The following is a 12831-nucleotide window of genomic DNA, read 5'->3' on the forward strand; positions in this document are numbered from 1 at the left end:
TTTTAATCAATGTTGTTTTAGGATCAGAAAATAATTTAACTGTTAGGTAATTGCAAGCTATTATATTAAATCAAATATCACTATAAGGGAGTGTAATTGAAAATTTACATATTTAGGCTAAAAATAGGCAACTCTAAAAGGGGTACAATTTCCACTCCTCTGACGTTCTGGGATTATCAGGAGACATTTTTAAAAGAACAAATATAATTTTAAATTCAATATGTGGTGGGTAGTTGAGAAATTATATGTTATCTGGGTCATGAGAGAAAAACAAACATTTCCTCTGAGGTTTTCACCAAAGATAAATGTGTGAACCCTTGTATGTACCCTGAGTGGACAAGTTGAGGACAAATTAGTAGTCTGAGGACAAAGCTCTGATTAGCATCAGGTTTATTATATTCTTATTTCATATCATAGTTTAAAAACATACATATACATACACATACATTCACTAACATTGAAAATGCAAGACGAAGACAGATACATGACATTGAATGTGCAGTTGAAAAAAAGGAATTCAATCCAAACATCCCAACTTAAATTTAAAGGTATGGAATTTAGTATTTTTTTTCAAGTATGTGAATTAATAAGGTTATGTATTTAATATGGATTAATATTAACATGGATATTATTAATATGGGTAATAATTTCCAATATTCTGTTCTTGTCTGTTCTTGAACTGTTTCTTTTCTTTTCTTTTTTTTTTTTTTTTTGGTGCTTCCCTTTCTTTGTCTTTGTCTTGTCATCTCTCTTTCTCTGTCTGTCTGTGTCTCTCTCATTTATCAATGTGGGACTAACAGTTATTTGTCTTTAAAGTGATATTTTATCTCATATAATTTCTTAAATATATTCTCAGGAAATATATATATTGAATTCAAACTAATAATTAAAAAATGAATATTTGGTGTCAGTCATCCACCTCATTATTCATAAAATATAGCATTTTAAATAGCAATTTTTAATTCAGCTTTAAAATACGTTTTCTACCAGGTGAACAATTTTGTTTTGGAAAATAGAGACATTAACCTGAAAGATTACAAAATACACTTGCTCCTCTGTGCAAACTTTTTGCACACTCAGTTTGTAGGTGTCACTTGGAAATCAGAATATATTTTGGTGAATAAAAGGAGCTCAGGAAGTTACAAATAATAAATTTGCAATTTCTATTTATTTAAGTAGTATATGCTAATATTCATCCTTTACTAATGTATCCTTTGCTAATGTTTAGTAAAGCTTGCTAAGTTTTAGTAAATCTTGGGGTGACTAAAACATTGCATTTGAATCTAATTGACAAATTAAACCTTGTTATTACACACAGAATTTTCTTCGCACTAATAATGAGAAATTATAAGTTTTGCCCTATACGTAAAGTTTCAGAATCACTATAGAAGTAGTATCACTAATAATATAATTACTTAAAACAGATTTAAAATGTTTATGCATTTTGTTTTGTCCTTAGTAAATTTTCATTCCATTGGCCTTGCACAAAGTGTTTTAAAATCACTTGAACTAATTCCTTTCTCTACAGGTAAGTCACTAACTTACTACCCAATTAGGATTCTTTACTTCACATTCCAATTTATTGGTAGGGATCACTTTAAAAAATTTTTGTTTATCTTATTCTATAATTATGCATATGTAAACATATGCAATTATAATGATATATAATACATATTATACAATATAATTATAATTACTTTATAATAATGTAAAATATTTAGAAGTCAAATCTATGTGATAAGGTACTTCCAGTTATCTCCAATGTCCATAAAGCCAGCACCCATCCTGTTCCTTTCACCCCATTTAACTACTTTATCCAACTAGTCCCCCTTTTGATGGACATGGATGATATTTGTATTCTTTTTCTATTATACTCCTATTAGAAATAGTGTTGCAATGTCTTGCACATATGTCTTTTCATACTTCGCCAATATGTCACCAGGACGGATTCCTAGGAGAGAGATCGCTGTATGATAATGTAAATGCCTATTTAATTTTGCTAGTTTTTTTTCCCAAATATCCCTCCATAGGATTGTACTTTTTCATATTTCTATCTTTTTAAATGTTTACTTGGCTAGTTCTTAATGTGCTCTGATAATAATTTATGTGATTTATAAAAATAAACAAATAACTTTTTCACATACGTTGAATTCTTGGAACTTATTGGTTATCATTCATTACTAATGTATCAAACTATTCAAAAATAATCTGGGAAATGCAGTGTATTCATTAACTGAATTCGGATGTATCTTATTTTACTATGTTTGTCAATATTATGTTAAGAGAAAAATTGTGTACTGTTTCTCTGAACTACTACTGTTCTACATGGCTTGACAGAGTTTCGCAACTTCAAATGTAGCTCCTCTATTTCCATAGGTTTAAAGAGAATTTAGAATATGAAATCAGTATTAATAATTCAATTTATTGACTGAACAGTAAGGAAATCACAGTTATGGGAGTGATTTCTTATCAATCATTGTGATGCATTTGCAAAAATTATCTTTGATAAGGACATAAACTTTATGCAAAATATGGATGCTGTAAATATATTTAGTATAAACCAATTACTCATACAATTCTATAAGCCAGTGTCTACCAATATAATTTGTCTTAATGAGGTTGAGAAACATAACAACATTTACACTTGAGACACTGGATGAGTCTCTTTGCTTTCTGTCTAATGATATCAGTATGTTGATTAATAGCCATCACTGAGTGCACACTCTTATCTTCAACCTAGCAGTGCTGGTACATGAAAAATAAAACATTTGTCACTCTAAAAGAGGTTACCATCTAAAGAGAAGCTGAAGCCCCATTATTACATGGATTAGAAAGAATTTTAAGACTTTTTTTAGATTAAAATAGCAGGTTCCAGGAGTCATATTTAGTTTTGATTCATATTACATCCTTAGTAAATTAAGCAGGTGAAATGACTTGTGAATATTAAAGCAAATGATTAATTTGAAAGTATTTATTTGTGTGTGTGTGTGTGTGTGTGTGTGTGTGTGTGTGTATATATATATATATATATACACACACACATATGACTGTACATGCCCACATTCCTGAATGTGTGTGTGAGTGTTTGTGTGTGTGTGTGTATGTGTATGTGTGTTTGGGAAATTATTAGGTGTATATATTAAAAGTCTTTTTTCCCACTGGTTAATTATGTCAAATATTAGCAGTTATTTTAAGATTCAATATAACTTGTATCATAGCTTCTGACCATCAGAGTATTATCATTATTAAATAAAATAAATATGTATTTTTCTATTTAGTTAAGTTTTATGCTTTTGATTGCCTAATATCCTTTGAATTCAAAACTAACATTATATACAATTCTATTATTACAATTCTATCACTTCTTGGAAACGTACTTTTCTAAGCTAATTCATATGATTAATTTCTCAGATTGTTCTGTGATATTGCACAGGTATAAAATCTTGTTGGGAATATCTGGAACAGTAAATGGTGTTCTGGTTTTGACTTTGATCTCCCTGACTCTGTTGGGTAAGTTAAAAGTTCTTTAATAAATAAACATACAAAAAATATTTACTTTTCTCTTATGACTCTTCATATTCATTCATTCTTCCTTATGTACAAAGCCGTATGTTACACTTCATAATAATGTATTTAATATTCAGTAAAAACAAGTATCTTGTTCTTAGGTGGCATACAGTCTGATAGGAGGAAAGTGTGTGTGTGTGTATGTGTGTGTGTTTGAGATAAGACGTGTATTTGGAAACCATATTTTTGATTTATCAGATAGTTGTGAATAGAATTCCATAATTTTTCTTAAACATTTTAATACATTTTATCTAAGATTGTATTTCGTTTACTCTTGGTTTTGTCCAACAAACATTTACTGAGAAACTACTACACCTCAAGCATTAGTACAAATTTCCAAAGTTAAATAAAAAAGGAATATCATGTTGAGGAATGTCATATTCTAGTAGAAAAAACCGATTTTAGATAAATATGTATGGTAAAATGGCGTAAACACAGTATCATAAGTTTCAGCAAAACATCAAGAAAGCATGGAAAGAGATGTGTGCTCCTTAGAGCAGGAACTTTGCTTGATTTACTACTGTATCTCCAGTTCTTAGGACAAAGCCTGGCATAGAATGGATCCTAAATAAATATGTGTTCTATAAATGAATTAATTGTGTAATATTTGAAATTATTTTTCATTAAACATGATAATAAAAAAAGAAATTTCTAGTTATCCCTTCAGTTATTTCTTGTTCCAATTATCAGAATGAATCTAAAGAATTTGTCTTTGAGACATTGCACAGAGAAGATATTTATCCAATCTTAAAATAATCCTATTCTCAAGTTTCTCAAGGAGTGTTGCTAAAATGCCATAAAGGAAATAATTCAAATATAAGCCAACATGATGATATTGGAAACCTGAAAATGAATAGTGATGCGAGAGGAAATATAAGTAAAAAAGACTCAGACCACTGTGTTTCAAGAGCTACAGGTATTTCTCAACGGTTTGACCTATATTTGTTTCTATTTTTTTGGACCATCTAAGTTTGAAAAATCTTATTGAACATGTATGCAATAGATTAAATAAACCAATGAAGAGTTTAATAAATCAACTTTTCACCCTAAACTTTATTCATATATTCTTTTATTTTTTTGCAGTGAGAGGAGAGCTGGCTGCAAAACAGGACATAAAAAGTAGGTTTTTCCCTCCAAACATTTAAAATAAAATTGAGACATATAAATATGAGAATGAGAACATAATTGTGATGATAAGGCAGTATGTAAATAACGTTTTTTGTTTTACATACTTATCCTTTTTTTGAAATACAAAACAGATTAAGTAATTACATCTAACGAATTATCCATTATGATTTTAAACTTAGAACTTCCAACCATACAGAATTTTGGAAAACTATCTGTTTTACTTTCATTTTTCTTTTTAATTTTTTGTTGTTGTTAGTTTAACGTTTTAACACTTAACTCTTTGAGACTTGGACATTTATTTTATAGTATGATATGAGAGGAAGATGCAGATTCATTTATTTTATAATTATTTATCAAAGGATTTTTCTCTAATTCCCTAGTTTGTGTTGTCCCTTTTATCACGTATGAAAATGTCGTGTATATTATGGTTTACTCTTTTCTTTTGAATTATTTGTTTTACATATACAAGTCACAAACCAATTAAAAATTGTAGTTTTACCACTTATTTTATCTAATTCCTCGTTATGTTGGGTATTATATGGAACCTTTTTAGGGGTAAGGAAGCTTTGATAGGTAAACATGGAATCACATAACCACTATTAAACGTTGATTAAAGTCAATCTAAATACTGTATATCAAATTATAAGATAATAATTTTCTATTACTTTTTTCTTCTTGTTTAATTGAGATAATAGTCACAAACATAAAGTTAAATATTTAAAATTAAACAATTCAATGATGTTAGAACATTCAAATGTACAACCACCATATCTGTCTAGTTACAAAACATTTCATCACCCCTCCAAAAAAGAAATCCCACACCTAATAAGCAATTACTTTCCATCTCCTGTTCCCCCAGCCCTTACTAACTACTAATCAGCTTTCTGTCACTATGGATTTACCTCTTCTGGCTTTTCATATAATGGAATCATGCACTATTTGACCTTTTGTGTCTTGCCTGTCGTACTTAGCATAACATTCTGAAGTTTATCTATGTTGTATCATGTATCAGCATTTTATTTCTTTTTATTACTGAATAATATTCCATTATATGTATGCGTATATACCACAATTTGTTTAAGGTGGCAATAGTGACCAATGTGGTCCACAGATTGAAAGAAATCTCTATCAAAATTCTAATGTTTTTTCTTTTTTATTATTAGTTTCAGGTGCACAAGATAAAGCAAAACTTAGACGTTTATCATTTATATCCCTCACACTGTGTGAACCCCCCTCTCCCCATCCACTATCCCTCTGTACGTTCCCCAAATTAATTTTCAAACCCCCATGACCATCTTCTGGTTACCGACCATTTTTCAAAACCTCTCACCTTCCCCTTATCCCCACCCCCCCGCCCCTCTAGCAACCCTCAGTTTCTCCTCTATGTCTCCAAAACTGTCTCTGATTAGTTCATTCACTTATTCTTTTCTTTAGATTCCGCATATAAGTGAGATCATATGGTATTTGTCTTTCTCTTTCTGACTTATTTCACTTAACATAATGTTCTCTAGGTCCATCCATGTTGTTGCAAATGGTAAGATTTCTTTCTTCTTTATGGCTGCGTAATACTCCATTGCATAAATGTACCACCGTTTCTTAATCCAGTCATCTACTGATGGGCATTTTGGTTGTTTCCAGGTCTTGGCTATTGTGTATAGTGCTGCAATAAACATAGGAGTGCATAAAGATTTTTGAATTGGAGTTTTGGGTTTCTCCGGATAGATACCTAGGAGTGGGATTGCTGGATCATAAGGTAGTTCCATTTTCAGATTTTTGAGATACCTCCAAACTGTTTTCCATAGTGGCTGCACCAATCTGCATTCCCACCAACAGTGCACCAGCGTTCCCTTTTCTCCACATACACGCCAGCACTTGTTGTTTGTTGATTTATTGATGATAGCCATCTTGACTGGGGTGAGGTGGTATCTCAATTTGGTTTTTATTTGCATTTCTCTGATGGTTAGTGAGGTTGAACATTTCTTCATATGTTTGTTTGCCATCTGTATGTCCTTTTTAGAAAACTGTCTCTTCATGTCCTCTGCCCATTCTTTAATTGGGTTGTTTGTTTTTTTGGAGTTGAGTTGAGTGAGTTTTTTTATAAATTTGTGATATTAACCCCTTATCAGATATATCATTGGCAAATATCTTTTCCCATTCAGTAGGATCCCTTTTTGTTTTATTGATGGTTTCCTTTGCTGTGAAAAAGCTTTTTAGTTTGATGTAATCCCACACGTTTATTTTTTCTCTTACTTCCCTCGCGCGAGAGGATATATCAGTAAAAATCTTACTCCGGGTAACGTCTGTGAAGTTTCTTCCTATATTTTCTTCTAGGAATTTTATGGTTTCAGATTTTACATTTAAATCTTTAAGCCATTTTGAATTTATTTTTGTATGTGGTATAAGGAGGTGATCCAGCTTCATCTTTTTGCATGTGTCTGTCCAAGTTTCCCAGCACCATTTATTGAATAGACTGTCTTTACCCCACTGTACATTCTTGCTTCCATTGTCATAGATTAAATGGCCATATAGGCATGGATTTATTTCTGGACTCTCTATTCTGTTCCATTGATCTATGGGTCTGTTTTTATGCCAGTACCATGCTGTTTTGATTACTGTAGCCTTGTAGTATAATTTGAAGTCAGGTATTGTTATACCTCCCACTTTGTTCTTATTTCTCAAGATTGTTGAGGATATCCAGGGTTCTAATGGTTTTTTTATCTGCAGTAATGGGTGAGGTGATCCTAAAATTCATATGGAATTGCAAAGGATCTTGAATAGCAAACTGTCTTGAAAAAGAAGAAAACATTTGAAAGATTCACATTTTCCAATGTCCAACTTACTACAATCAACAGTAATCAAAACAGCATGGCCTTAAGATAGACATATAGATCAATGGAATAGAACTGAGGATTCAGAATTAAGTTCATACACCTAGGGCCAAATGATTTTTGACAAAGATGCCAAAACCATTCAATGTAGAAAGAACAATGTTTTCAACAAATGGGCTGGGTTAACTGGATAGCCACATGCAAAAAATGAATTTGATACTTAGTTCATACATTATAAAAAAATCAATTCAAAATGGATCGAAGACCTAAATGTAAGAGCTAAACTATACAATTGTTACAAGAAAAAAATAGATGTAAATATTCATAACCTTTGATTAGATAATGATTTCAAATACGATATTAAAATCACAAGTGACAAAATAAAAAATAGATAAAATAAATATCATCAAAAGTAATGACATTTATCAAAGGACATTATAAAGAAATTGAAAAGACAACACACCAAATAGGAAAACTTATTTGCAAATCATAAATCAAATAGATCTGTATTATCCAGAATATATAAAAACTCATAACTCCAAAACAAACTAAAAACCCCTAAAGAACTCAATTAAAAATTGGGCAAAAGACAAAACAGACATTTCTCAAAGAAACTATATAAAAGATATACAAAAGACTAATAAGCACATGAAAAGTTGCTTAAATTGATTAGTCATTAAAACCACAATGGGAAACCACTTCGTACCCACCAGGACAGCTATAATGAAACAAAAATAACAAATGTTGTTGAGGATGAGGAGAAATTGTTCATACATCACTGATAGAAATGTAAAATGGTGTGCACTGTGGAAAACAATTTGGCAGTTCCTCGAAAAGTTAAATATAGAATTATCATATCACCCAGCAATTCAAATCTTAGGCATATACCCAAAAGAATGAAAAGCATATCCATACAAAAATTCATACATAAATGTTTATAGCAGGTGTATTCATAATAGCTAAAAATAGCCCAAATATCCATCAGTTGATAAATGGGTAAACAAAATGTGCTATACCACCATGCAATGGAATATTACACAGCCATAAAATGGATCGAAGCACTGACATACGTTTTAATTGGATGAACCTTGAAAATTTTATGCCAAGTGAAAAAACCAGACACAAAAAGCTACATATTATATGATTCCATTTATATGAAATGTCCACCATAGTCAAATCTGAAGAGACAGAAAACAAATTAGCGATTGCCAAGGCTAGGAGTAAAAAGAATGGGTAGAGGCTGCTTTATGGGGTTTCATTTTTGGGTGATGAAAATATTTTGGAATTTGATGGTAGTTGTGTTTGCACAACATTGTGGGTATACTAAAACCAGCAGCATTTGCATTTTAAATGATTAAGTGGTGAATTTTATGTTATATGAATTTTACTTCAGTTAAAAAAAGAAGATTGTAATAGCCACAAGTTTGAATAGTTACATTGGCCTGCACTTACATTTTTATATATACTTCACTTTCTCTCATTGTTATGCCAGAAGTCTCAGATATTTTCAATTTGAGAATACCTCAGTTTAATTTTAATTGAAGAAAAATCAAAAGACTTGATGAACTTGCAATTATAAAAAGGTTTGATAAATTAATATCATTTAATATCAAAAGGAAGATAGTAAAATAGATTTACACACATAAAACAAGGATAGAGATTCTAATACTATATATGGATAAATTCAAAGCAAATGGTATAGATACTATTTTATCTAATCTCTCAAATAGCATTGATGCAATGTATATCTTAATGGGTTCATGTTATTTTAGTAATTATACATTTAGTAATTATATGGTAATTTAGTTACTATATTTAGTAATTATATTTAGTAATTAGATCATGGCACAAAAAAGATCCCTCATATCTGGCTTTTGCTTTATCTTACTAAATTAATTTTCTTAAGTCCCAGGAATTATTATTTGTATTTTGGATACCTTTTGAGTCTGAACACTTTGTGATGAGTGATTTTATCATAGCTCCACTCTTATTCATATAACACATAAGTATTCTCACAGTTGATTTTCAGAGATACATATATAATTTAATTTCTCTTTGTTTCCCACATTTGCCTATAGGATTGTGCCCATCAGAATGGCTCAAATATCAAGAAAAATGTTATTGGTTTTCTAATGAGTTGAAAAGTTGGAATGACAGCTACAGGTATTGTTTGGGAAGAAAATCTCATCTACTAATCATTCAGGACCACCTTCAAATGGCAAGTGGTTTCGTATCATGGTTATGGTATTAGCCTCATTACAGTTAAAAATAGCTTTCCTCAAATTTCTTCCCACCCTTCCATTAAATTATTATTTACCTTGATTACTGAGTTTTCGGCACCATCTTAAATTTGTGTTTGAAGCCACTGCCTCACTTGACTCATGCTAATCCTGGTCTGAATATTTGCACTGAATTTGCCAGTAGTGTATGTGTATGTATATAATATATAACATAGTTATATAATGTGTGTGACAATTAGATATGAATTAAGTAGCATAAGAATCCTCATGCAGAGTGCTAGGTGTCCAATAAAATTTTAAAGTTTTACTTAGTATGTTTGAATTATTAAAATATTATGTTCCTTTAGTCACTCATTACCCACTTTTTAGGCTTTTATACAGAAAAATCTAAAACAATCAAACTACGTGTGGATTGGGCTTAACTTTACCTCCCAGAAGAGGACATGGACCTGGGTGGATGGTTCTCCATTAGATTCAAAGATGTGAGTCTTTACAAAAAGACAACCTGATTTATTGTTTATTGTGAAACTTGTCTTCATAAATCTCTAAGTCCACCCAAATCCACTCTGACATAGTTCTTGGTATTGAAGAATTGAAAGGATGAAAAATAATTTAATGTTCACTGGAGTAATGATAGATATTTTGGTTTTATTTTCAAAGCAAAAGAATGGCTGTATATTTATTATTTAAAAACTACTCATCAGTTATATAGAAAGATGGACTGAACCAATGTACTTTTCTGCTGTCAAAGTTCTCGATGTTTACTTTAGCCATTTTTAGTAACTGGGAAAAAAGAAAAAACTACAGTTTTTTTTTGGTATTGTTTTATTATTATAACGGTAAAAGACAAATGAGAAATATAAGACAGAACAAAATCATCCAAAATTCTCTCCTCAATTGTATGAGATGATTGAGCATTTAAAAACTTTCATCAATATTTGTGTGCTTATATTAATTTTATGATAAACTACTTAATTAGAAATACAAATAGTAAAACTAGTAAATTCAAATCTTATCTCTATGTTGGTAGGCAGAAGAATGGTCCCAAAGATCTCCATATCTTAATCCCCAAATCCTGTGACTTTGCATGGCAAAAAAGACTTCAAGGGTGTGATTAAATTAATAATCTTGAGATAGTAACATTATGCTGGATTACCCAAATGGGCGCAATGTAATCACTAGTCCTTACAAGAGGAAGAAAGTAGATCCCAAGTCCAAGAAGGGGATGTAAAGATAAACACAGTGTTCCAATTGATATAACCATGGCCCAAGAAGTGGACAGCTTCTAGAAGCTGCAAAAGGCAATGAACAGATTTTTCCCATAGTGCCTGCAGAAGGCAGCTCTGCAGATACTTGATTTTCACTCCCATAAAACCAGTTTTGAATTGTAAGGTAGCACATTTGTGTTGTGTTAAGCCACTAAGTTTATGGTACTCTATTACAGGAGTGATAAGCAACTGATACACTAGAGCAACCAATTAATGACACTGTTGTTTCATTTTGTCTTTGCCCTTATTTTGTTATTAAATATTACTTATTTTCCATATCACTGTACTAAATTAATCAATCTAAGGAAGTCAACTGAAGCCGTTATTTGCAATGGAGAGTAAAATTGTGGGTGTGTGTCATCTGAGGGTAGAGTTGTAACAGTGAACATTATCTGGTAGACTACTTATGAACATGCTAACAGGTTTCTTCCCTCATGCCAAATCCACTCAACACTGCCTATAAGATTGAGTTTTAAATTTAGACCATGCCTAGGGATTTTTGTTCAAAATATATTCAATATAAAATTCAAATAAAAACTTGGACACAGTGTGGTTTCCAATATGATAACCCAGTACTTATTTGCCCCTTATTAATTTGGAAAATTTTATGACCATGTGTATCTTGCCCATGATTCTTAAACTTTTTCCTCAGTTTAAATAAATTCTTAACAGAATAAATCACTAACACTACAGTATATTGCAGATAATTTTATTATTGTATTTATCATATTGGTTTATGGATAAAAATACAATAAACGCACAAATTATTTAGGGCTTACATGGCTCAATTTGTATGCTGAGTTCTTTACAAACATCAATTCATTTAGCTCCATAACAATATTATGGGTTAAATATTATTATTACCATTGTACAATTTGATATGAGAAGTCAAGAAATGTTAAGTGAACTGTCCATGTAACTTAATCTTATTTTTTTAATCTAAAGGACCACATGGAACAATGCAAAGGATACTAGAACAGGATTATGGGCACACATTTATTCTTAGCTCTCTCATGTGCAAACAGACACTGTGAGAATCACAGACAGTGTGAGAACTCTTTGCCAATCACAGACAGTAATACTAAGTTACAGAGATACTGTAGTATTTAGTGAGTCAAGGTATTTGAAAATGCCTTGAAATTTTGAATTACTTTTTAATTAAACGAGGGCAAATACAAATGGATGTCTTAAGCAACAATGATTAACAATGTATTTATCCTCTTTTTTGCAGATTCTTCATAAAAGGACCAGCTACAGAAAATAGCTGTGGTACCATCAAGGAAAAGAAAATTTACTCTGAAACCTGCAGCAGTGTTTTCAAATGGGTTTGTCAATATTAGAATTAAAAAAAAAAATTGATAGTGGAATAATCAATGATCAAAAGATTTGCCTATCAGTCTCTAATATTAATCTTCATGAATAAGAATTTAAAACTGTAATTAAACACCAAAATCTCTTCTCCATTTTCCCTCTATCATCTACATTGGTCCTAGCCTCAGAGTAACCATGTTAATAATCTAAAATATATCTTTTTGATTTTTGTGCTAATATAATCTAGTGTAAATCCATGCATTTATGTTCAGCATTTTTATTCCTTTCTTTTTTATTTACAACAAATGTTATTAAATTCTGTCTACTTTTGACTGAGAAAAACAAATGCCATATGATCTCACTTATATGTGGAATCTAAAGAACAGAATAAATGAACAAATAAGACAGAAATAGACTGATAGATACAGAGAACAAACTGATGGTTTCTAGATGAGAGGGAGTTTGGGGGGCTGGGTGAGAAAGGTGAAG

The 12831-nt window shown here is 30.9% G+C and overlaps 1 protein-coding gene across 1 annotated transcript; it reads left to right on the forward strand.

The window, feature by feature from the left end:
- Positions 1-373: 373 nt before the first annotated feature.
- On the forward strand, positions 374-12829 carry LOC109435543 (killer cell lectin-like receptor subfamily F member 1). Its single transcript, XM_074326031.2, has 7 exons — positions 374-548; positions 3412-3510; positions 4337-4483; positions 4651-4686; positions 9602-9741; positions 10133-10245; positions 12263-12829. Exons 1-7 carry the CDS (start codon positions 464-466, stop codon positions 12369-12371), a joined length of 729 nt encoding a protein of 242 aa, XP_074182132.2. The 5' UTR covers positions 374-463; the 3' UTR covers positions 12372-12829.
- The last annotated feature ends 2 nt before the right edge of the window (positions 12830-12831 follow it).

This window comes from Rhinolophus sinicus, chromosome 1, assembly GCF_057876585.1.
Source record: "Rhinolophus sinicus isolate RSI-liver-muscle chromosome 1, RSI-T2T, whole genome shotgun sequence".
Lineage (NCBI taxonomy): Eukaryota > Metazoa > Chordata > Mammalia > Chiroptera > Rhinolophidae > Rhinolophus > Rhinolophus sinicus.

Bases quoted from the DNA above. Each gene is read 5' to 3' on its own strand.
- LOC109435543 (XM_074326031.2), top strand. From the start codon at position 464: ATGCAAGACGAAGACAGATACATGACATTGAATGTGCAGTTGAAAAAA. The intron at 4,484-4,650 runs GTATTTCTCAAC...ATTTTTTTGCAG, and splicing joins CTGTGTTTCAAGAGCTACAG to TGAGAGGAGAGCTGGCTGCA. The intron at 4,687-9,601 runs GTAGGTTTTTCC...ATTTGCCTATAG, and splicing joins TGCAAAACAGGACATAAAAA to GATTGTGCCCATCAGAATGG.